Source organism: Protopterus annectens, chromosome 2.part1 (genome assembly GCF_019279795.1).
Source record: "Protopterus annectens isolate FY-2018-M chromosome 2.part1, PAN1.0, whole genome shotgun sequence".
In the NCBI taxonomy this organism is placed as follows: Eukaryota; Metazoa; Chordata; order Ceratodontiformes; family Protopteridae; genus Protopterus; species Protopterus annectens.
In genome coordinates this window covers 1,508,680,712-1,508,706,908 of record NC_056729.1, presented here as the reverse complement: position 1 = coordinate 1,508,706,908, position 26,197 = coordinate 1,508,680,712, and the positions used below count along the sequence as shown (strand labels likewise).

Genomic DNA, 26,197 nt, shown 5'->3' with positions numbered 1-26,197 from the left:
AATACACTCTTAAAAGCTTTGCTGTCTGTACACACCCTGCCTATTAATTATTTGTACCACCTCCAGGCCTTGGCAATTATAGCATAAGCACAGCTCAGTACTTCTGATGCCTGCAATTTCAGCCAGCAAGCCATTTGGCAAAATCAGCCAAAATCAAGTAATTTAAGGAAGTACACCTTCAGAGGATGTGGTGGGTGAAAACTATTGATAAATTTAACAAGACAAAGGGCGCACTTCTGAAATTATTGCTGGAAAACAGTGCTTCTATCACAACTCTTGACTATATCATAGTCTATGTTTGAAAGTGAAGCAACATTTTACATTCTACGAATAATTGAATTTCCTTTGTAGCATGTCTGTAACAACATGATTTATGATGTAATTTCCCTTAAAATAACTTGAATCTGAATCTATTCTTCATTTGTCTGTACACTTTTTATATTCTATGCCTAATAAAGGTCTAAATCAGGACTTCAGAATCAGTATTCTCTCTCTTTCTTGAATTTCAAACAAAAGTTAAAAAGGCTATGCAGCGTATACAGAACTGCCATGCTCATCAGAAATACTGCATGTAACATGGAAAACACCCTAAATATGCATAGTTTAGCAAGTCAAATGCATAATGCTACAAGCATGTTTAATGTGCATGGCCAAATTGACTACAGCTATGCTACAAACTATCATTAGGGAGTGCAATGCATTTCTAGATGTCAACAAATGATGAGAGACTACAAAGGAATGATGAAGGAAACATAATAAAATGCTGAAACTGCAAATACATGCCTAACAAAATGTCAAACAGAACTGAGTTCTGAATTGAGCGGGAGGTTGGCATAATGGTTATGATAACCAAACACCAAACTCCTTTACAGGAACAGCACCAACTGGTAAAATTCAAAAAGCAGGATATCCAGGTGCCAAACCAAAGTGCAGAAACAAAAACTTTTATTTTCAGCTTCACCAGTAAAAGCGTTAAAAACATACAGTAAATCCAAATATCCCGTCAAGCGCTTTCACCCGGGCCCTCCCAGGCTTTATCAAGACATTTAATTCATTACTAGGCAGCTTCTTTTATATTATTTCTGCCCTACTTAATTACTTGATTGATAATCAATTAATTATGAATTACACTGCATTTAAAGCAAAAGGATCCTTTTTTATACTAATACAAACTGATAGTGTTAATTCTTGTTGTATTTTTTATATCATAACTCATCTGTAGTTCATATTAATATTAAATGCATGTCTAAAATTAAACATTAAATAATTATATAATAATTGTCTTTAAAAAATACATATTAAAAACCATACATTTTAAAAACCATATTAAAGAGTATTAAACAGTATGTATACAACGCCTTATGGCAAAAGCAAATTCGATTGTTTTTAAGCCTCATAGTCATTTCATTAACAATTTGCAAATCAATCAGCATATGCAGAACAAAGAATATACAGATACTTCATATTTTAATAACTATAGTACCCCGTCCCTTTTGCATATATGGTATGCCTTGTTGTATGTCTGCAAATTAGTTATGCTGCGAACCGCTTTTGACAACAAATATATGTATAAAATGTTTACAAAATGTATGTATGTCTGCACAAAGAACATGGAAGAAGTATGTATGTGACTATACCTTCTTCATTCTTTCTATCCTACTTATAAAAGTGGACATATTCATTTGCCACACTTCGTCGCTGTACTGTATCCGGCTGTGGTTGCTAACATCTTGGTCAACCCTCTATTAACTGCCTCTAATATGGCCAGGGACCCAAACTGTGTGTTTTTTCTTTGCTATTAACCATTTTTTAATATTGTAAAAATGGTTTTGTAATATATTAAATTTTATTGTATTATAGCTTAGCTCTTCTAATTTTTAACAAGCTACCAATACTAATAGCTCCATTTAGACCTGGAGTTTTGGCCGCATCTAATCTTATCTGCCAAAGCAGTTCTTTGAACTCTAATGATGTTTCCCAGTCACCCCCTGTTCTAATACCATAAATTCTATCTTCATTCTTTCACATACTAAGGAGTGTTTATAGAAGGCATTTGTTTCTTTACTTTTACTAATATCGTAAAGGTGCTCGTATATTCGTTTTGCCAGTGTTCTCTCTGTTTTTCCAATGTAAAAACTTTGGCAATACTGACATAAACCAAGATATACTACTCCTTTAGCTTTGCAATTGAAGTACCCAGGAGATTTTATATATGTTTTCCTTGACTTCAAATAGAACCCTTTTTTATTCATAATATTAGGGCACTGCTTGCAACTATTGCATTTAAATGTCCCAATCTTTTGGGTCATTCCACTTTGCCCTACATCAGGGTTTGTTTCCAGTAATTCCTTTAGGTTTCTATTACGCCTTCTAATAAATTGTGGTTTACCCCCAAGCAGTTTCTTAAACTCTTCGTTCATAGTAATTATAGGCCAGTATTTGTTAATCGCCCTTTCTACCGCTACACTTTCGTTGCAATTTGTGTGAACAAAAAGGCATTCATTCTCTTTTGATCCATTATCCATTTTCTTACTTTCATATCTACGCTCTTCACCTAATAAAGGAAAGTACCTTTCTTTTCTTTGACTTCTCACTTCTGTCGTTACTACCTCTATTAACTGTTTTGGGTAGCCTCTTTCTTGGAATAACTTCATTAAAAACAAACATTCGTCTTCAAACCAGGTTTCCTCACTACATATTCTTGCTGCTCTAATTATCTGTCCTTTAATAATTCCTTTCCTTTGATATAAAGGATGGTTACTGTTATAGTGCAGGAACATGTTGGAATAACTATCTTTTCGGTAAATCCTGGACATGAAACAATTGTTCTCTGTGTTGTTCCACAAATCTACATCTAGGTATTGTAAATTGTCAGTTTTTATGTTACATGTGAATTTAAGAAAATTAGTACTATTATTAATGTATTCAATAAATTGCTCACATTCTTCCTTGATGTATTCAATAAATTGCTCACATTCTTCCTTAATGTATTCAATAAATTGCTCACATTCTTCCTTAATGTATTCAATAAATTGCTCACATTCTTCCTTCAGAGGATGTGGTGGGTGAAAACTATTGATAAATTTAACAAGACAAAGGGCGCACTTCTGAAATTATGGCTGGAAAACAGTGCTTCTATCACAACTCTTGACTATATCATAGTCTATGTTTGAAAGTGAAGCAACATTTTACATTCTACGAATAATTGAATTTCCTTTGTAGCATGTCTGTAACAACATGATTTATGATGTAATTTCCCTTAAAATAACTTGAATCTGAATCTATTCTTCATTTGTCTGTACACTTTTTATATTCTATGCCTAATAAAGGTCTAAATCAGGACTTCAGAATCAGTATTCTCTCTCTTTCTTGAATTTCAAACAAAAGTTAAAAAGGCTATGCAGCGTATACAGAACTGCCATGCTCATCAGAAATACTGCATGTAACATGGAAAACACCCTAAATATGCATAGTTTAGCAAGTCAAATGCATAATGCTACAAGCATGTTTAATGTGCATGGCCAAATTGACTACAGCTATGCTACAAACTATCATTAGGGAGTTGCAATGCATTTCTAGATGTCAACAAATGATGAGAGACTACAAAGGAATGATGAAGGAAACATAATAAAATGCTGAAACTGCAAATACATGCCTAACAAAATGTCAAACAGAACTGAGTTCTGAATTGAGCGGGAGGTTGGCATAATGGTTATGATGTTTACCTTACAGTTACAAGGTACAGGGTTTGAGTCTCACATGGGGTAACTGGCTAGGCTTAAAATGGCCCAGAACGGCTGTTAGCTTAGTACTAATCTATGAACCTATGAACCTATGAACCTGAGATGATGGTGTGGGAAAATAGCACTGCATGATGACAATGAAGTGATTCTCAATACCAAAGCTGTGAGCTCGTCAGGTTATAGTCCAAGCTCCTCAAGATCCCCAACATATGGCTATAAAACCCATCAGTTTGAGAATGTGCCATAATATATAAGATGTGAAGCAAACTGTGTTATTAAAGCCTGGATAGTTACTGAGGTAATACAACTTCTTTTCCTACCTGTATAACTGTTATGTGTACTAGGGTACCTGTAACAGACTGATGTGTAAAATAAGTAACATGATGACACTACATCTTTGTATGCTATTATTTCGGAGTGAGGTCTTTTATGATGGAATAACTGGGAGGCAAAGCTATGAATGTGATAAATACTGAAACAGGGTGATCCCAAGATTCAAGTATCTTCCAAAACAGAAAGTAAACTGCTAAACCAAAGGCTTCAGCACAGCCAATAAGCATAGCAGACATTTTAGACTTCTCTCATACACACATACACACACACACACACACACACACACACACACACACACACACACACACACACATATACACAAATACACTAGTTTAAGTCTACATATGTGGACATATCAAACAGCTGGCACATGAAAACACAAATGTGCTTTTTTGGTTTCCATGCTGAATTCAGTTGGCTTTATTTACATTTGTATGTGGATGCATTTCCGTCCACTATTCTTACATTTAGCCTTTTTTCTGTAACTAAGTGGACAATACCCCTTAAGTGGCCTAAATTGTACCTGAAATTAATTCATTAAAATTACTTTGCCTACCTACTTATCAAAAAAATATTTTATTTTATTTAACATTTGTTTACTGGGAAAGTCTGACTTGGAACAAAGCCAATTTTCAGCAGAGGACCAGGGAAAAACGCTCCAGACGCATGTCTTTGAAACTTGGGAGGAAACACACACGAATGCAAGGAGAACATGCAAACTCCACACAGAAGGCACCCAGACAAGAATCGAACTGGAGAACCTCTTACCCTGAGGTGACAACGCTACCGCTGCACCACTACACGGTCCAATAATATACAAAATAACCATGTCAGCAAAGGCAGACCAGAAGAATGATTTTCCCCTTGTATACAAAATGTAAAACTATAAGAAAAGACAACTATAATTTATGCAATAGGCAGCACAAACGTATACTGACATGTAGATGTGTACAAGCCAAAACCAAACAGTGTGTGTGACTTTCCTTTAATATGGATGTCAAATGAAATCTTAAGAAAACGTGATACAAAGGCTATTTCTGTAACTTTAAGCTCATATGTACAGTAAGTATACAAATTTGGAAAGTAGATTTTGCATACCTTCACAGGTTTTGTTGTCATATGCAACTTGATATCCTGGGTGACATTCACAGTGGACAGTTCCTTGATGACTACGACACTTGTGCATACAGCCACCATTATTAACAGTACACAGGTCCTTCACTGCAGAAAGAAGTTGTTACTATGTCAGATATAATAAAATGATTTCACAGCTTTTTTAAGCTGTGGAAGAGAAAAACAGTTTTTCCACCAACCATATCCAAGATGCTAAGAAGACACAAAACTGTACACAGATCTTTATTCCTATAAAATTAAAAAATGTTTAACACTTTTTTTTGTCCAGGTTTCCAATTTATATTTTAAATTGCTATCACCTGCACAAGACGAGGTATACTCGGGCAGCTAGTTACAAACAGATGGGCAGGTTTACTTATCTTTTCTGTGTTATACATGCCTATGTAACACCAATGATCCAGCACACAGATCCACATTATACCAATTCAGTTTACAGGGAGTATAGAAGTGTTGGCATTTGCAAATATCATTTTATTTTAAAGTTGAAGTAGTAGTGATTTCACTTACCTTTTGAGCTTAGAAAATATACATAATATAAATTACAATAATAATTACAAAGACGTGAGTCACCTTATTTTTAAAAAGCATAGGCTTCATGCCCATATTTAACATTTATTCATAAATGCAACTATAACTCTCTCCATGTGTGTGTATGTATGCATCTGTATATGTGTGTGTGTGTGTGTGTGTGTGTGTGTGTTGTTGTATCCTTCGGCTTTTCCCGGATAGGAGTCGCCACAGCGGAACTCCGGTCCACTAATGATTGGCAGTAGATTTTTATGTGCTGAGTTGCCAGCTCTGACGCACAACCTTCAACGAAGGGACACCCATTCATGCATGTCTCCACACAGAAGACACTTTAGCTGAGAATTGAAATATATATATATATATATATATATATATATATATATACACACACACACACACACACACACACACACACACACACACACACACACACACGGGTCTACTTCAAAAACCCCACATTACAGAGGAAGACATCACCAAGATGACATTGCCAAAACCTGACTTAAACGAATAACCACAAAGCCGAAGGATTTCACAGGGTAAGTATCCAGTTGGTCACCGTCTAACAACGAAACACACCACACTACCTCACACCCCCCTAACTAAATATACCAACTCCGGGATTGCACTACAGTGGGGAAAAGGAAATTTCCCTTGTTGGCCACCCGGATACTTAGCCTGTGAAATCCTTCGGCATTGTGTTCATTTGTTAAATTCATGTTTTGGTGTTTTCCGGTAAGTGGTCTTTCATTTATTTGAAGTAGACCTATATATATTCATGTTACAACACGAAAAGCAAAGAGATTAGAATTGGTAAGAAAATATTGACTATCCATCTGTCTATGAAAAACGTTTCTTTACGTGCACACACACACACACACAAATGCATGTAAAATGTGTTCTGTGTTTATGTATAACATACAGGAATTAAAATAATACAAGAAAGGTGGACTCCAAACCAAGAATTAGATTAATCAAGTTAACAGATGTTGGAGTTGAACCACTTCACAAGCTACGGCTTGCTGTCACTGGCCCTTTGGCTTTCATGTTATTTAGATTCTATGAACTGTAAGTATAAGTTAAATCAACACCACACTGCAATAAGCAGTTTATCTCACAGGACAGACATAATATATAAAACAATGAAAGAAAAATACATAAATAATTTAAAATACAAGAAGCAAAACAATGCATATGTTAAGTACATTTTGTTGGTGGAATATAATGTAACATCATATTTCCGCTTGGGCATCTAACACAGTTTACTAACTTCAAGTATATAGAGGAAACTTGAGCTTTATATATATTGAAGAGGTCCCAGGGATCAAAACTTGACCAGCAGCTCTCTGAGGTAATGAAAAATGTAAAAATAATATTTATTTAATTTGAAAAATAAACTTCTGAGGCAAAGATGACTTGGGTTGAAACACAGAAGTCCAGGCCTTGGAGATTAAAAGACCATATGATAAGACACATAGTGTGTTTATTCATGTTAGAAAGGTCTGTTTTTATCAAGCCCTCGTTTACTGCATAATTCAATTTAAACAAAAACAGAACTGATCTGAACTGCTTCTGGCACTGCATATCTTTAGTACAATTTAAATACTGTCTGGAGCAAGAGGAACTCAGTGCAAGATTAAACTTAAGAGTTCTTACATGTGAGACATCTATCTGTTTGGGATCTCACAATATGAAAACAGGGAATGACAAAGTCCTTGTAATTCACCAATTCATCTTCCATATGTCCAAGCAGCATGTGACCTCTGAAAATCACTACCACATCACTTTAGTATGTGAAAGCTAAAACATTTTCTGTACACTGTAGCCTAAATACTCCTGTACTAAGCATGGTACAAACTCATCACAGAATAACATTTAAAATCAATTTCTGCTTGGTGGCTTGTCTACAGATTTTCAAAGATGAGCTGTATGTTGTATCCAGGCACTGTTTCTGAACGTGTGCCAACTATATGACTTTTTCTGTGTAATAACTGCAATATAAAAAGATCCCACTATCTTGCCTTAAACAGCCTGTATGAAGTCTGCAAAGTGGAATACTTAATAGTGTGACAGCTTGCTATACTGTTTTGAGAAAGGAAAACAGCAATTTTATAAAGCTACTGTAGTTATAGACTGAAACAAACCCATGTGCTAAGCAAATGAGCGTTCAATCAGCCACGCTGCTTCCAACGGCAGGGGATTTACACTACATCTAAGTCTATCTTAGCCCTATCGGATACTCTCCAAGGATGACTTGTGTACTACTATCATAAACATTTTGAAAAGAATCTTCACCATAGTTACCTGATTGCTGAATAGATAATTACTTTACCTTTTAATATTAAGCTACATGAATACTACATAACATGTGGAGTCCTTCTCAGTGCAGTTCTTCTGTGTTAACAAGAAATCTCTCATCATATTATGATGTGCTTAACATTAGATATTAGTGTCTTCTTCCCGAGGACTAGGGAGCACACACAGGCAAAATAATTCTAATCAGACCAGAGTTTGGGTGGTAAAACATTTCTTATGTAACATCAGAATCCAGAAATGTATTATTCTCTTTATCCATTATCACATTCTCTTGTTTCTTTTGCACATACTTTCTTTCTTTCATTCCTCCATATTCATTCAGTTACTGACCATCTCTATCTTCTCCATTCCCACTCACTGTGTTCTATAGAACTGTGAAATTCTCCTACCCTTTCTTAACATTCCCTATCCTGCTCTCACACCTTCCTTTAGAACTGTAGTTACAACCTGACCTTACAATCTCAATGCTGTACTCCATCATTTTATTTCTTTCCTTTATACCAGCAGGATTAACATTGCTATATACCTTCAAGGCAAATATAAGGTAGGCACACCCCCTCTGAACACCCCCTGCCCATCACTCTGTCATCTTTGTTTTACTTTCAGGCCAGTTTCAACAAGATTTACAATGTTTCAGATAGCCTGGATTAAATCATAATAAGCAAGTTCTGTTTTGCACAAAACACTACCATACATTTTATTTTCAGAGCCATAGCCATGGGAAAAGTATTTTCTTCAACTTTTTTTTATTTACTGTTTACCGCCTTCAACCTGTGTGAGGTAGGCTCACCCAATAAGTATCAGAAAGTGTCGATTTGAAACAATGCTTCTAAATTAACCTGAGCATTTCTATGGTCTGTGTAATCCTCTCCCTATTTCAGCTTCAATTGGCCCAAAATCACATACGAGTATATATCAGAAATAAACGCATGCACATCTCTCTCTTCCTATGAATGACTTCTTAGTCTTGACTGGTACTTAATTAGTTTACAAAGAAAATACACCAAAACACCAAATGTTTACAAGAGTAATTATCCTTTGTGACATATAGGTGTTAATCACCGACACTCCAGTATTGAATTCTTACTTATTATATTTGAATGGGAGGCACTAACAGCTCTGTCTAAATGCAGAACCTTTTAAATATTTATAAGTATTTTAATCATACTTTGGTCCAATCACCTCCTTTACCAGCTACTACTTTCAAAAGTTAATTTATGAAATATACTAAGGGAAAATCTACAGATTGTTTATTCAATGTTCATTTATTCTGGTTTACCTGGCAAAGGATGTCAAAAGCCAGAGGGACCTTTTTTGGCAGGACACATCTCTTTCTCAGTTTAGGGCTCAGTATTCATCTCCCCCAAGCATTTTTTCTCTATGCTTTTTTTTTAATTTTAAATGTTGCAGTAGTTTTCTCCTCGTCTTTCAACCATCTGCTTCTCTATACAAGTGCATTTCTTTTGACTGAATTTAAGTTCACTAAATCACAAATGACTAAAAAAAATCAGTTAGTAGAATTTGACTCAAAAACAGTAGAATTTGACTCAAAAACTTTATTAGACGAAATGTACCTCAATTTTTTTTGACAGGAAGGCAAGCTCTTCAAGTTTCCTCATGTGGTCATTACTACCAATCATCTGACTTGGAGTTTTATATCATAACAGACATTTTTCAAAACTTACACACAACAATTTCACACAATTTTAAAGTTATTTCAGGGGGTATGGTTCCACAATTGTGTAGGTACCAGAAACCTGCTTGTACTTTTAAAACTTTTACTTCCTTGCACTGGAATCAAAGGAAGGGAAAGCCCACCTAATTTTTTTTAAGGTCAACCTCTGACATACTTTGCAGAGGAATTCGCCTCCACCTGTATGACATACCACAGACACAGTTAAATCTGTAGTTTACCCTGTGAGGTACTGCTGTCAGTCTTAATGGGCAATTAATCCTGCTAATGTCAGGAACACAGCAGCTGATATAGAAAAAGCCAGAAAGCTGCGGAATTGTTTTCCACTATTTTTATTTCACAGCAAGACAAAGCAATTAGATCACTCAGGAGTTTAAAGGCAGTTGTCACCTATTCTGACAAATTTGTATAAGCAGCAACACAGTATTGAAATGCTAAGCTTTAAATGTTGGTTATTTATAATAATTTATGTTAAGATGACTTAAATGTAGTATCAAAGATTTCGGTGACATTTAGATAAAAGTCAGAAAATATTTTTTCTTGTAAAGTACCAACACATTTACCATTTTCAAGCCCCCCCCTCCACACACACACACACACACACACACACACACACACACACACACACACACACACACACACACACACACACAGGACAGAACTGCAGAAATAGAGACAGGTGGCAACCCTATCAATTAAGTTGACTGATACTGGTGCACTGATACTGTTCATTAAAAGGTCTTTTATGCCTTTCTGTGGCATCCTTCCAGACTGGAATGCATATCTGGTACATGCAGATCCATGGTAAGAGATTCCCACTGACTTTGAGTCATTCCTTACATTGTCAGTGTGCATAAGCATTTTGTAGTCCACAAAGGAAATGTGACCATTTACAGCAACTATAATATACATCTGAATTTCCTTTAAGGTATATTTACTATATGCTTTTGTATTAAAAACATTAAGAAAAAGGAATCAGAAGGACTTAACTATATTTAAATAAATACGCGCACACACACACACACACACACACACACACACACACACACACACACACACACACACACACACACACACACACACATACACGTGCCTTTAAACACAGTACTGCATCCCACATATAATATTCTATATGCTACATACATTTTTATGCACACACACACATATATATATATATATATATATCTGTGTGTGTGTGTGTGTGTGTGTGTGTGTGTGTGTAGACGCACATATACAGTTACACGATACTTCCATTTTGATTTGTTTTTGTTGAAAGGACATGATACAAACACACAGGCATATAATCTAGTTCTCTGTTATACATACACATATTGTAGAACCAAATGGCAAACGCAAACCACAAAATGTAAAAAGTCTGGCAGATCAGGTTCCAACAAGCACAAAATCCAAAGCATGATGATGTAAAATAAAAGTTTTTAATGTAGAAAAAATATAAAAGATGTAAGCGCTTTCATTTAAAACAGTGTAAACTTCTTCAGACAAAGCTGTAGGACAAGGCAAACATTTAAATAATACACAGATGCATATAATTGAACTGCAGTGGTGGTGCTGCGGTAGCGTTGTCGCCTCACAGTTAGACATTGCCTGTTCGATTCTCAGTTAGAGCGTCTTCTGTGTGGCGACATGCGTGAATGGGCGTTCCTTCGTTGAAGGTTGCACGTTAGGCCCGGCAAGCCAGCACGTAAAAATCTACTGCCAATCATTAGCAGACCGGAGTTCCGCTGTGGCGACCCCTAACCGGGAAAAGCTGAAAGACACAAACAAACAGATGCATCTAATTGGGCACAGGGAAACAACTAGCACAAACCTGACATGAAAATTAACCCTTTAGTCTCACAATTCATACTGTTGAATGTGTGTTAAAATATACTATTTAAAAACATTATATTTAAACCAAGACCTTGTCAAATAAGAATGTTGTTTTGACACACTAAAATTCAGTGTTTACACTTTAAAGCTTAATGTTTGTGAAGATGTTATAAACAACTTACTCTAAGGAACAATCAAAAAGCACATTACTTTGCTTCATGCAATTTTCTTTCTTTCCAGGGCTTTAAGCTTTAGGACCGGAGAGACAGAAGTCAGGTTGTCAGCATGCACACCTCACCACCTACTCCATGCAAACCCACATCACACATACCTACATACACAGAGATCCTTGCCACAAACTTATCTTAACACCAAAGACCTTCCAAACACAAACACAAGCACACTACATGTAATACTTCCTCTGTAGAACACAATACACAGAATAGCTCATGCACCAGTGTCTCACCTGTCAAGCCCATAAGGCTAAACACTAAATGTAGCATATTAGTCATAGGAGACTCCATCGTGAAACACACAGATGCCCCTCTCACCAGGCTGGATAAGGAGAAGGTCATGGTCAGTTGTCTGTCAGGTGCCAGGATCCGCCATATCATACATGCTCTCAAGTCTCTCAACAATAGGTACCATTATGACTCTGTCAAAGTCCATATTGGTGTGAAAGACTTGATATATGCCTCTCTGGACTACAGAAAGTGAGACATGACTGAGCGCTCGGACTATGTGTCTCAGCATAGCTGGCGTTATGTACTCGGTAAACCCATGGCCTCAGGGAGCCCCTGATTATCTCCCTGCTTATGATGGCCCCCACATGAAGAAGCCATGGGTTTCTCCGTCTCTTCCGCTCCTTGCTCAAAGCCTCCTGGACTTTCTATTGCGTGTATGATGTCTGGTTGTTTTTTTTTTCCCCCCTGAAATACTTGCCTGTAAGCTGCACTCAATCAGGTCTGTTTCAGTGAAGCAAGGGGCCTGATTGGCTATGGCAATCAGGGAAGTAAGTTCTAGTTTCTTGACTGGTTTTGCTGTAATCAGTGGTCTGCTGGGTCGGTTCTGTGGATTATCGGTGTGAGCTATGAGGACGGATGGAGGATTCAAGTTTTCTTGGAGCGATCATGGGACCAGAAAAGGAGCTGTATTTTTAACTGTCCTTGTAAGAGCAATTTCTAAAAAGATTTTCCTTTTAAGGGCAATTTAAATGAGCTGTACTGTTCTGTTCTATGTGTAGGACAAGCAAGCAGAGGATTAGTAGCAGCCTTCTATCAACAGCAGAAAAGTTAAGTTGCTGGGCTTATTTTTAACTTTATTTTTTTGTTTTGGGGGAAGAAACCTAGGGAGAGGATTGTATTACTTTTTTTTGTGCAGGGTTCTTGTGTTAAGATAATTTGCAGGGGTGGGGGGTGGGGGGGCTGTGTTTGTAACAGTTTTATTTTACCTTTGTCCAGAATTCTTCCGCTAAGAGATTGAGGAAGGGAGGCTTCTCTGTAATTAATGTCAAGATTCAATGTAGTTTTTTAGCTAGTCTTGCATAAGAATATTCATTAATGCATTCAACGGATGAAGAAATTTGCTTGATTTATCATAACTGGACTTCTGGAAAGAATGCTTTCTGAAAAGTTGAGCTCTAACTATCCTGCTGTTCTTAGCTTTAGGCCTCATCAAACTAGCACTAATAGGCAGTGTTGTTCTGGTTTGCCTAGATAGAAGCCTCTGAGCAGGCTAGCCAAGTATATTGTCATGGGGTATGTTTCTGAGATTAAGTAAATTCAAAAAGACATCAGTATTAACACACTTTGACCTCTCCAAAATACTCCAGGCCAAAATTCTAATTCTTTCGCCCTTCTTTTGGCAAATTTGGGACCTGGGTGACCACTATGGAAAATCTGGATATATTCATGTTGTAAGGAAGCAGGAATAACAATTCTAGGACCTTTGAAAATAATGCCATCTTCCATCAACAACTCATCTCTGTAAGGGAAAATAAGTTTGCACTTCAGGTGGTACACTAGATAGCTTTGACAGCCATCCAACATTAATGTGGTGGTTGAGCTTTTGCAAACTTGGATCAGTCGTTGTATGATTTCTCAGCTCATCAAGTCTTGTGGTGGAAAAAGTACACACTTCCATGATGTCAAAGTCAAAATTCTCTGCATGAAGCTGTTGTGTTGGATTTCTGGGTGATCTGGATAAGGTATCAGCCAGCTAAAGAAGTTTGTCTTTTGTATAGACCATTTTGAAGTTGTACTTTTGCAATTTTAGCATCATTCTTTGCAATCTCGCTGGAATAGTAACTAGAAGTTAGTGTTCAGTTTCAATCTGAATAGCTTGATCATAGATATACTCATGAAGCTTTGAACATGCAAATACTATCGCCAAAAAGTTTTTTCTCAATTTGAGCACACTGCATTTCAAGTTTGGGTAAGAGTTCTAAATGCATAGGCTACTGGTCTGCCTTCTTGAAGAATAACTGCACCAAGACCAAATTTTGGGGCATCACAGGAAAGAGTTATTGGTTTACTGACATCGTAGTATCTTAATGTAGGTGGGGTGGCGATTTTCTGCTTAAAGTCTTGAAATGCCTTCTAGTGCTGTTCCAACAAAGCCCACATTTATTTATTTATTTATTTTACATTTGTTTAACGGGATAGTCCAACTGGATACATGTCCATTTTCAGCGGAGGCCTGGGGAGAAAATCTCCAAAAAGGCATTCAGCAAACTGTTAAATTTTTACAGTTTAAAACACAAAATAAAACACAAATAAAATAATTTTTACACAGATGCAGACAGATACACAAACAAATTATTACATTGTTGCATATAACATTTTTGCGCGTCCGCTCTCTCAAAGGTGCTGACAATTCACTGAAGTCTGCTATAAACTTGCCTAAATAGTTGACCATACCAAGAAAACACTGTAGAGACTGAACATTATCTGGTGCTGGCATCTCAAGAATGGCTGCTTGCTCAGAAAGGTCTGGTTTCAAGCCAGTGCTAGTAAAAAAGAAGTTATGTACTACCATAATGTTCCATGTTTGTAGTCCATCTCGCCTATATTCTTGCTGGATGGGTTCAGAGTTGATATTCGGCTCCGACTCAGCCGATACTAAAGCTCGAGACCCATTTACTGGCTGGAGGCTAGCTCCTATCCCATGGTGCCTCACGGCAATTCCCCAGATCTAGTCTGCAAGAAAGCAATAAATACCTATCAGGTAAGAACAAAAAAGAGGCTGTATAAATACAGCAAAGGATTAGAAATGTAATCCATTCCAGGTGGACAATAAGGAACAATGTCAGGCAGCACCAAAAGGTATTCACCAGATCCCCCAGAAACAGGAAGGGGGTTGGAGGGAGGGACGCAAGAATATAGGTGAGATGGACTACAAATATGGAACGTTATGGTAAGTACATAACTTCTTTAAGTTATGTAGTCCTATCTTGCTGTAATTCTTGCTGGATGGGACAGTGTCCCTAGCACCTTTATCCCGGGTGGCTCATGCGAAGAGACTCTTCGGCACAGTGGACCCAAAAGATGACCTGTCCCGGGAGGCCAAATCCAGTTTGTAATGAGTGACAAATGTACGTGGTCTTGCCCAAGTAGCTGCTGCACAAATAGTATCAATTGGGAGCCTAGATCTAAAGGCACATGAAGGAGCTAAATCCCTAGTGGAGTGACCTTTAGCTTTTACAGGTAATTGTCTACCAGCTTGTGGATAAGCAAAGGATATGCAATCTGAAAGCCATTTCGAAAAAGTAATTTTAGAAACAGGCAAGCCTTTCCGTTTGTCAGAAAAGTAAACAAAAAGTTGATCAGATTTCCTGAATTCTTTAGTCCTGTGTATATAAAACTGAGTATCCTGTGGACGGTAGCTCAATGGTAGTATTCAGATTGTGCTCTGAGCATACCTTAGGAAGAAAGGAAGGGTTTGTCCTGACAGAGAATCTAGCCTTGTGAAAGATAATGTAAGGAGGTTGAATAGTTAGAGTCTGTAGTTCTGAAACTCTCCTAGCAGATATTATAGCTACCAAGAACAAGGTTCATAGGTAGGTCCTAGGCTATCGGCCCAAGGGCCTATGTAAGCCTAGCCAACAAGGTTCTCTGGCTTACGCCACCCAAGAAAGTTATTTTCCTGTGCCACTCTCAAGCAGAGACACAGAAGTGATCCCCGGGGTGTATTTCCTATTTCCCATCCACTTATCAAGATTTTTCTTGAAGAGTGCTAATGAAGAACTTTGCTTGACATAGATGGGTAGCCTGTTCCAGAGTATGGGAAGTCTCTGTGACAGGATTCTATCCTTCCAGCATGTCCTGTTTATTGTGGTGACAAGGTTTAGTTCCCTAGAGCGTGTAGCTCGGAGGAATTGGGATTTCTTTAAATGTAGCATGTCCAACAGCTCTGGGTTTGACATAGTTTTATATGTTAGGCAGAGATCACCTCGATAGGCGCTATACTATGGTGTAAAGCTTGAGTTTTTTGAGGCAGTCAGTGTAGGGCATCTATTTGAGGCCAGTAATCCTCTTTGTGAGGTACTTCTGTGGCCTGTCCAGCTGCTGCAGATGTCTTGTGAGATACATTCCAAAAGTGGCGTTGTACTCTATAATGGATCTAATGAGTGCCAAGTAGAGGGGAACAATGACCTCTTTCTTCCTGGATAAGAACCCTTTTATGATGAGGGGTGCCACGTAGAAGGGCTTCCTGACTACTGTGGCGATGTGACTATCAAAGGAGAGACTACTGTCCACCTGGGTCCCAAGGTCACATCACACATTCGGTGTTAAGTAGATTGCTGCCTATGTGATAGTTCATGGGTACAGAGTTTTTACCAAAGGGGATGACACTGCACTTTTTGGCATTGAGCTTGAGGCCATGGCTCTGACACCAGGCATCTGTTTCAGCAAGGCCCTTCTGTAGGATGTCCACATCATTTGGGGACTTGACTTTGGCTCCTAGTTTGCAGTTATCTGTGAACTTCATTAGCCAGAGGCCTTCTGTGTTAGCCTGTACTTCAGAGAAGTAGATACCAAACAGGAGAGGTCCCAGGACAGAACCCTGTGGTACTCCACTTGTCACCACTTTCAGGTCAGATTTGGAGTCTGCAACGTTTACAGTGTGGGTTCTGTCAGTCAGCCAGTTAGCAACCCATCTTGTGACATAGGGATTTATACCTAGTTTAGTGAGTTTAGCTATAATTCCAGAATGGGGGATGGTGTTGAAAGCCTTTGTAAGGTCAAGATAGGCTGTGTGAACCACCTAACCCTCATCTACGGCTTTGGTGACTGCCTCAAAGAAGTCGATCAGGTTCAGGAGGCATGATCTGCCCTTCACAAACCCGAACTGGGTGGGATCCAGAGTTTGGAGGTTACCATTGTCTTTGTTTATGAGTTCCATGATGATACATTCCATGTCTTTGCAGACCAGGCTTGTCAGGCTAATAGGTCGATAGCTCCCGGGATCAGTGGTGGCTCCCCCTTTGTGGAGTGGGATAACTGTTGCTGTGTGCCATTCAGTGGGCACAAAGCCTGATGCAAGGCTGTTATTGAACATGGTGCTTAAGTCAGGAGCCAGTTTGTTCTGAAGTTCGTGTAAAACGCAGCCTGAGATGTTGTCCGGTCCCATGGATGCTGTGTTTTTGGCTTTAGAGAGTGCAGCTTCTGTTACCTGTGTAGTTGTGATTACAGGGACTCTGCATTCTTCCTGTATAGATATGGGCCCTTTAGGGGGTGAGGGGGGGGGTAAAGTTAGCACTGAACCTATCTGCCAGGATGTTGGGAATATCAGTTGGTTCTGTAATTTTCGTGCCTCTATGCTGTAACTCAGAGCAGATCTGGGTATTGCCATTGAGATTCTTGACATAGCTATAGAATGCTTTGTGGTTGTCCTTAGAATTAGTGGCAATTTTGTTTTCATAGCTAGATTTGGAGGATCTTATAAGGGATCAAATCTTCTTACTAAGGCTGACAGGGAGCTCCTCCACTCATGGGATTTTACTCTCTTTTGCAACAGTTTCTTCCTTCTGTTGTACAGTTTGTTAACGGAAGGGGACCACAAGATTGGCTTCCTTTTTTTGGAGGGTAGTGTCTTGGTTCTGTTTGGGATAGCACGATCCATGCACTCATGTAAGTGCTTATATAGTGCATTTGTGTAGGATTCAGCAGTTGTAACTGTATTGTCCATCTGCATGGGTGTCATGAAGTTCACCACTTCTGTCTTAAGAAGCATGAAGTTGGCTTTGGAGACATTTTTTACCATGGTTTCCTTAATGGGGGGGTTGGGGCAGGATGTGGATATCAAGGGTGATTAGCTTATGGTCAGATCGGACCAACGAGGAGTTGACTTCAGGTGTGGAACACCGGTCACTCATGTTGGTAATGACTAGGTCTAGGAAACTGTTGCCCCTGGTGGGGGTGTGGATAAGTTGATCCAGGGCACTGGAGTTTATGAATACCAGAAAGCGTTGAGCTAAGGAGTTGGTACATGAGTAGTTTTCCCAGTTAATGATGGGGTAGTTGAAGTTGCCCATTATTAGGGTGTTTGGTTGAAACCTAATATTTTCCAGTACGTCAAGAAAAGAGGAGTGGGAATCCTGGGGCATGGTGGGAGATCTGTAGCAAGCTACAATTTGGATTGCAGTTTGCCGAGAGTTAGTTGCACTTGGATAACCTCGGATGCATTATGCTGAGCAACTAGCCTGGAGGTGTGGATATCCTTAATGAATATGGACACACCTCCGCCTTTGGTGTTTTGGTCCAGGTTACATGGCCGAAAAGTGTGGTATGAGTTATAACCTGGCAGTGCAGGGGTGCTCTCTGGAGCCTTGAACCAGGTCTCAGTCACTGCACAGATATCGATGTTCTCCATTTTAAGGAGTGCCTCGAGTAAGTGCATTTTGAGATTTATACTTCTAGCATTGAGTAGCATTACCCTCAGTTTTTACTTGCCTGTTCCTGTTATGGTAGTGAATTTGTTATTTGAACCTTGCCTAAAAAAGGCATTATAGGGGCAGCAAGAGCTTTAGCCAGTATCCGGAATCCCAGGAAGACAGGTGCATGCCATCTGTGGCAAAGCATTGTGGTCTGTCGACCATGTCATCCCAAGCAGACAGATACTGGATCCCCTTAGAATGACACCAGAAGCTTAGCCAATTGTTGAAGTCAATCATTTTGTCCTTGTACTGCGGTATCATTCTGGGCGATGGCAAAATGCTACTCAGGGCTAGGGTCATACCTGCCTGGGCTCCAAGATCGGAGAGCTCTTCCATGTCTCTTTTTCATGTAGTCCAGGGAGGTATGTCTCAGGTCATTCACACCAACATGGACAATGACAGAGTCATATTTTTATTTGTTGTGGAGTGACCTGAGTGAGTGGGTTATGTGGCAGATCCTGACACCTGACAGGCAGCTGACAGTAACCTCCTTGTTTAGCCTGGTGAGTGGGACATCAGTGTGCCTGACTATAGAGTCACCTATGACTAGGGTGTTGGGTACATTGTTTTGCCTTATTGGCTGTGGTTGAGTGGCACACTGAGTCTGTGGGCTATGTGTCATTTGGGTTGTGTTGGGGGATGGAGGTTGCTTGCGTTTCTGCTTTGGAGGTCTCTGTTGCTTAGACAGACTATTATTGAGAGCCTCCGCAAATGTTTTTGCGTTACTATGTGTGGATTTTGGTGGTGTAGATTTAGTGAGACTATGTGATGTGTGTGGTGTGGTGCAAATGTTTACCTTCTCCTCATGACTGTCAAGTTCTGTCTAGGTTTTCCATGATAACAATTTTAAGTCTGACGATGAGGATGGCTCAAAGGGTACAGACATCAAAGATGAGAGGACTAAGTTTAAGTCCCAGGGCTCTAGTGGTTATTTTATTGGGGGCCTAAGAAGAACTCCTTTTAAGATAGTTTTACACAGGGAGTGCTGCATGATTGGATTTCCCATGAAACCAAAATGGAAATTGGAAATGGCAGATAACTGAACTCTAACTGCAGCGGCTGCTGTTCCTTCATGAAAAATAGTTGTTAGGAAGGATAGAATGGATTCTAAAGGAGCCGTATATGGATCCTAGCCCCGATTCGTAGCCCAAATAGTTTCTGAGTGGAAGGTTTATGGGATGAAATCAGTATGTGTTTGACCGCTGGGGATAAGGGAATACACCTGGCTACATGGAATTGAAGCAGCCATGCTATCAATTTGAGGGTGCGGATGGAGGGATGGAACTGTCCCAACTGATGAATCAGGAGATCTGGAGATAGGTCCAGAATCCATGGTTCCTCCAAGAGGTAGGGCCACAGGAAAGGAAACCAAACTTGTCAAGGCCAGTAAGGAGCAATGAGGATCAAAGAACTCCTCAACTGTCTTGCTTTCTGTATTACTTTGAGAATGAGTGGAAAAGGATGAAAGGCATAAAGAAGTCCTGGGGCCACTCGTGAACTAGAGCATCCCTGGGTGACATCCCCAGATGGGGAATGAGGGCAAAGTAGCTGCTGCATTTGGTGTTCAGGTGAGGGGCAAACAGACTGCAGCAAGGCTGGCCCATTTGTGAAAGATCTCTTTCGCAACCATTGGATTCAAGAACCACTCGTGAGGCATCAGAATTGCTTGGCTGAGTTTGTCCGCTATTACGTTGTATTTCCCTGGGATATGCACTGCTATCAGGAAGCACTGAGTATCCATTGCCCATTTCCAAACTCTTAAGGCCTCTCTACAAAGCAGGTAAGACTTGGTTACCCCCTGCTTGTTTATGTACCACAAGACAGACATATTGTCTGACTGAATCACAATTGTCCCGGTGGGAAGGGAGCTGTGAAGTGCTTGCAATGCATACAGCACCGCTCTCATCTCCAGAACATTGATGTGCAAGTGGTTCTCATGGTTCTGCCAAGTACCTTGGACTGTCATTCCCAGATAATGCCCCCCCCCCACCCATCTGGGAAGCGTCCGTGGTCAAAACTGCTTTCTCTTGGGGAGGAACAAGTAGACGACCTAGGACAAGTAGTTTAGTGTGTAACCACCATGTCAAATATTTTTTGCATGCGTTTGTTATTAATATCCGGTGAGACAATGGAAGTTCTTTCATCAACCATTGTGCAAATAGCATCCATTGGAGAATCCTTATATGTAGGCGAGCAAGAGGAACTAATAAGATGGTGGAAGCCATAGTCCTTAGGACTTGAAGGATTATTCTGGCCTGGACTCTTTGTTTGTTTATTAAAGATCTGACTTGACTGCGTAGAGAATCCACTCTTTCCTTTGTTAGCTTTACTGACATGGTGGTTGTGTCTATTTCTGAGCCTAGATATACAAAATGCTGCGAGGGAGATAAGATTGACTTTTGCAAGTTCACTGTGATGCCTAGGCTGGCGCACAAGGATCGAGTCGTGTCCCTGGTCCTTATGAGTTGATGCTTGGTGGTAGCAGTGAGGAGCCAGTCGTCTAGGTACTGAAGCACCTGGAATCCTTGACATCTCAGGTGAGCCGTTACCACTGCCATGCATTTGGTAAACACTCTAGGGGCTGCAGTGAGGCCAAAGGGCAGTGTTCTGAACTGAAAATGCCTGGCTCCCAGCCGGATGTGTAAGTGTCTCGTGGAGCACCTGTCCATTTTGATGTGGTAGTACGTATCCTGGAGATCGATTGAGCACATCCAGTTGTTTTTCCTGATAAAGGGAAGTATCGACTGCACAGCGACCATTCAGAACTTTGATTTTCTTACATGCTTTTTGAGCCTGCTAAGATCTAGAATTGATCTCCAGTCCCCTATCTTTTTTGGAACTAAAAAAATCAAGAATTAGTGCCGGATCCTACTTGCTCTGTGGGGACTTCTTGGATGACTCTTTTTTGCAGCAACGAGATGACCTCTGATGTTGCATGGTCTAGTTGGATGGGTGGTACATCTGGAAGAGACCGGTTTGTTGGGGGTTTGGAAATAAAGGGAATCAGGTAACCTCTGGATATTATTGTGTCTACCCAATGATCTTGAGTGATATTTAGGAGGCGCTTGGGTACAGCAATATATGACCCCCGACTGCCTCCAGAGACGGACAGTCGGGCAACCCCTCAGGGTCGATGAAAGGGATGATCAGAGAAAGCTTCTCTGTCTCCCTGATGTTGCAGACCTCCTCTGCCACGAAGGCGGCATCTTCCCTTATATCCTCCCCCTCTGTCTCTGTGGGAGGGTTGACCTTGTGCCTGAAGAAAACCTTTTTGGGATTTGCGGAACTACATTTTCCCTCCTGTATTACCCTTGGGATAGGGTCTGGATGTGGGAGAGAGAAATGGACTCCATTGGTAGATAAGGTTTTTCCTTCCTGCTCGCTCCTGGTCAAAGTCTCTTTCACTTGGGGTCCAAAAAGAGATGAATCATCAATGGGAACGTTAGTGAAGGAAGACTTGCAGGATTCCGTAAAATTACAAAGGTGTATCCATGAATGTCTACTGAGGGATATTCCTGCTGCATCTGCCCTGCTTGCTCCATCTGCCGCATATGAGATCAGCCTCATGGAGGAGTTAGCTATGGAAGTAAGGGTGGAGAGATGCATAGAAACCTTATACATGGAACCCAGAGCTACTGGACCCTGGAGGGTATCTCCTAACTCTTTCAGGAGATCCCTCTGAAGATGAGTAAAATGAGTCAGGTAATTCAGCGATCTTAATGTAAATGCCAGTGAAGACAAAGTACGCTTCCCATACCTATCTATCGTCCTGGACTCCTTGTTAGGAGGATGGATATTAGAAGATGTCTCAGATAATTCCTTCTTGGTGGCCGCTGCTACCACCATAGCATCAACTGGAACTCCCTTGCTAAGGAAAGACTTGTCCTCAGGTGCTGTCATAAATTTGTTTGGCCTCCTCAGGACGACTTCCACTGAATTTGGAGAGTTCCATGCTTTCCACAATATGACCCCCAAAAGTTGGTCATAATGTGGTATCACCTAAGAGGTGGAAGGTCGGGAGCCAAAGGCCTCAAGATACATTGATTCATCCTCAGTAGGGTTACAGGTCTTCCAATCACCCCTCTGTCTAAGGATTTCTAGGATGTCAGAGAAGGTGACATCCTCAGAGGGGGATCTAGGGGACCCTTCTGATTCCTCTAAATCAGTGTCTGACGTGACAAACTCAGGGGAGTCGACATGTTTCCTCTTACGTAGCCTCTTCCGAGGGAGCTCTCCAGTGGGATAATCTGGGGAGGTCTTGGAAGAGGGAGCACCTCCAATGGGGGCTACTTGGGTCTCTGGTTCTGTGGGGGTGGCAGGAGGGAAGAAGTTGCTGGCTGCTGCTGATGGTGCACAGGTTCCAAAGGAATGGCTATGGTAGAGGATAAAGCCTTCTCTATAGCTTCGAAAGCCTTTCCCCCACTCCGAAAAAAGACATCTGCTCCAAGAGGGTGGATGGTCTATTCCTAGCAAGAGGGAACGGTTCCGAAGCAGCAGTGGGAGCTGAGCTGAGTCGAGCCGAGGCTCTGAGAAGGAGGGTCGGTTTCGACGAGAACCTAAGGTGACTGTCCCCCTCGGAGTCGACACGAGAGCATCGGCTCCCGGAACCCTTGGCTCCAGACTGAGCCATCGAGGACAGAGTAATTGGCTCTGAGGAAACAGGTTGAATCCCCGGAGCTGAAGTGTCATAGACAGAGGTACCTGATGTAATAGGCTCCGAGAGCAAAGCAGTCAGAGGAGGAATAGTGATCGGTAAGGGGGATGGCTCTGAGACCTTTGAGTCTGGAGGGGTCAATTTTCTAGCCAGAGCTGGATCCAAAAGCAACCTCTTCACCACCCTCTCAATGTCCTCATCTGATAGGGTCCTGGAGGATCTGGTGGAGACAGAAGGAGACCTCCTTCTCTCCAAAATAGGAGATTTTGATCATTTTATTAAATATCTTATTTTTTAAATTTTAATTAATAAACCTTTTATGCCTCTAGCTTGTTTAATAATGTGGTTTGTAAATTTGTAATTCTCCATTTTATTTTTGTTATAAAATAAATAGTTTGTGCAAGTTTTCATTACCTTTGACTCCTTTCTGGCTCTTTTCTGTGATTGTTTCTCTTAGTACATTCATTGTTATCTCTGCACCTTGTAGCTTTGAAAAGCAGTCTCTGGAATCCCAGTTCTGACACCATGTCGCTCATCTAGTCAGCATAAAATAGATGAGTCTTTCTGGGTTCTGTTCAAGCAGCTTTATTATACAAAAATACATCAGGATTGAGGCTTAATAACTTTAACTTAGATAAACTTATAAACAAAGTAGCTATTACACTTATACATACTCACTCTCTGGATGCACTCATAAAGTGGCACTGAAGCTAGCATGTGCTGGCTATTTATATGCATGTGCTGACCTTGAAATGCTTCTTAAAGGTACAAACATACACTACTCTACAGCAGCTAAGAGAATGTCGCAGAATATACCGCTGTTGTTTTAATGTATACTAATGCAAACCCTGTTATAGTAGTATTGTATATACAGGCAATGTTTACAACTATCCCTGATGGTACGCCTTTGTTTTATGATGACTTTTTGCTTTGTCCGGAGTTATTGCATTGAGAGGTTGGTACCGGGGTTACAGGCTATGAGAATGTTGCACAATGTTCAGATGATCGCCTGGTATTTCTCTTTTCATTAAAACATGGGGTTACACAATACTTTTTTACTGCAAAATCTGTTATTCCAGCATTTTTGTTCACCCATAAGCACATTGTTTTTTAATGTTACACCTTTGTGTTTTTATTTTGCTTTTACTTCATCCAGATTTATTGTTCTGAGACCCTAGGGGTAGGGGCTGTGAGAATTCTGCAGAATGTACTGATGTCTTAATGCGTGCCAATTCAAATCCTGTTCTATTATCAAAGTTGATCATAGCAAAGTGTTTAACTATCCCTAATGTTATGCCTTTGTTCTGCAGTTTTTTTTGGCTTTATGAGAGGTTAGGGAAGGGTAGGGGCTGTGAGAATGTTTCACAATGTTTAGATGTTTGAACTGTTAATCATCAAAAATGTGGATTCATGCAATGCATGCTACTGGAAAAATCTGTTATTCTACCATCTTTATTAGTTCATAAGCACAGTGTTTTAAATCCCCAACATTACATCCTTGCCTTTTTTTATTTTGTTTTTACCTCCTCTAGAATTGTGCTGAGACTTTGGGTGGGGGGACTATAAAAGTTCTGCAGAGCGTACTGGTTATTTTAATTAATGGTAATGCAAACCCTGTTATTCTAATTTTTCTAAGTTTATCATGCAGTGTTTGTAACTATCCTTGAGGTTACACCTTTGTTATGTGGTTATTTTCGGCTTTAGAATTATGCTGAGAGGTTAGGAGGTTGGTAGGGGCTGTGAGAATGTTGCACAATGTCCAGATGTTTGTTAGTTTTGGGCCGTTCATCAAAAATGTGGGGGTCACATAATGCATGCTACTGCAAAATTGTATTCTATCATTATTAGTTCACAAGCCCATTGGTTAATATGTAGGTACTAGGCTATTGGCCCTAGGGCCTATATCAGCCTAGCCAAAAAGGTACCCTGGCTTTTGCCACCCAAGAAAATTATTTTCCTGTGCCCCAGTCAAGCAGAGCCACAGAAGTGATCCCCAGGGTGAATTTCCTATTTCCCATCCAATCATCATGATTTTTCTTGAATAGTGCTAATGAGGAGCTCTGTTTGGCATAGATAGGTAGTCTGTTCCAAGGTATGGGAAGTCTCTGGGACAGGAATCTATCCCTCCAGCATGTTCTGTTTACTGTGGTGACAAGGTGTAGGTCCCTAGAGCATGTAGCTCGGAGGGATTGGGATTTCTTTAAGTGGAGCATGTCCAACAGCTCTGGGTTTGACATAGCTTTGTATGTTAAGCAGAGACTGCCTCTGAATAGGTGATATGCGACGGAGTAAAGCTGCGTAGGGCATCTGTTTGAGGCCAGTAATCCTCTTTGTGAGGTATTTCTGCGGCCTTTCCAGTATTTTAAATTCTTAATGTTCAGTCTTATATTGCTGTCTTTATCATGTGTGGGTGTCTATGTCCTGTGTGCTAGAGTCTGTGTAGCTGTCTGTCTTGTGGTCTCTGTCCTGTGTGAGGGAGTCTGTGTGGGTGTCTCTCTTCAGTATTGCTGTACTTCTGTGGAACTGGCTACCTTGATACAGTACAGAGGCTTGTCATAATGTAATAACATTGCTGCTAAATAAAATTTAGTACCAATGTACCACAGCAAGGTAGTCACGCACAGAGGTACAAACACTGACTGTCATTTAGTACCAGTGTTACATTACAGATGTACACACACATTGACTGGCATTTATTTAACATTTGTTGACCATGAAAGTCTGACTAGGACAGAGCCTATTTTCAATACAGGCTGGTGAGAAATGCTCCAGACACATGTCTTTGGAATGTGGGAGGAAACCAAAGTACCTGAAGGAAACCCACATGAATGTAGGGAGGACATGCACACTCAGAAGGCACCACAGCCAAGAATCAAACTGGAGAACCTCTTGCTATAAGGTGACAATGTTAACTGCTGCACCACTGTGCCACCCCAGTCAGTGTGTGTGTGTGTGTGTGTATGTGTGTGTGTGTGTGTGTGTGTGTGTGTGTGTGTGTGTGTGTGTGTGTGTGTATGCACCATTGTGAT

General features: G+C 40.2%; 1 protein-coding gene across 1 annotated transcript in view; it reads right to left on the bottom strand.

Moving 5' to 3' along the window:
• Positions 1-26,197, bottom strand: part of MEGF6 (multiple EGF like domains 6) — a 2,184,612-nt gene that overhangs the window by 1,627,294 nt on the left and 531,121 nt on the right. The window contains exon 4 of the mRNA XM_044062967.1: positions 5,175-5,297. Coding sequence (XP_043918902.1) covers positions 5,175-5,297 — 123 coding nt within the window. The remainder of the gene's footprint in view (positions 1-5,174; positions 5,298-26,197) is intronic.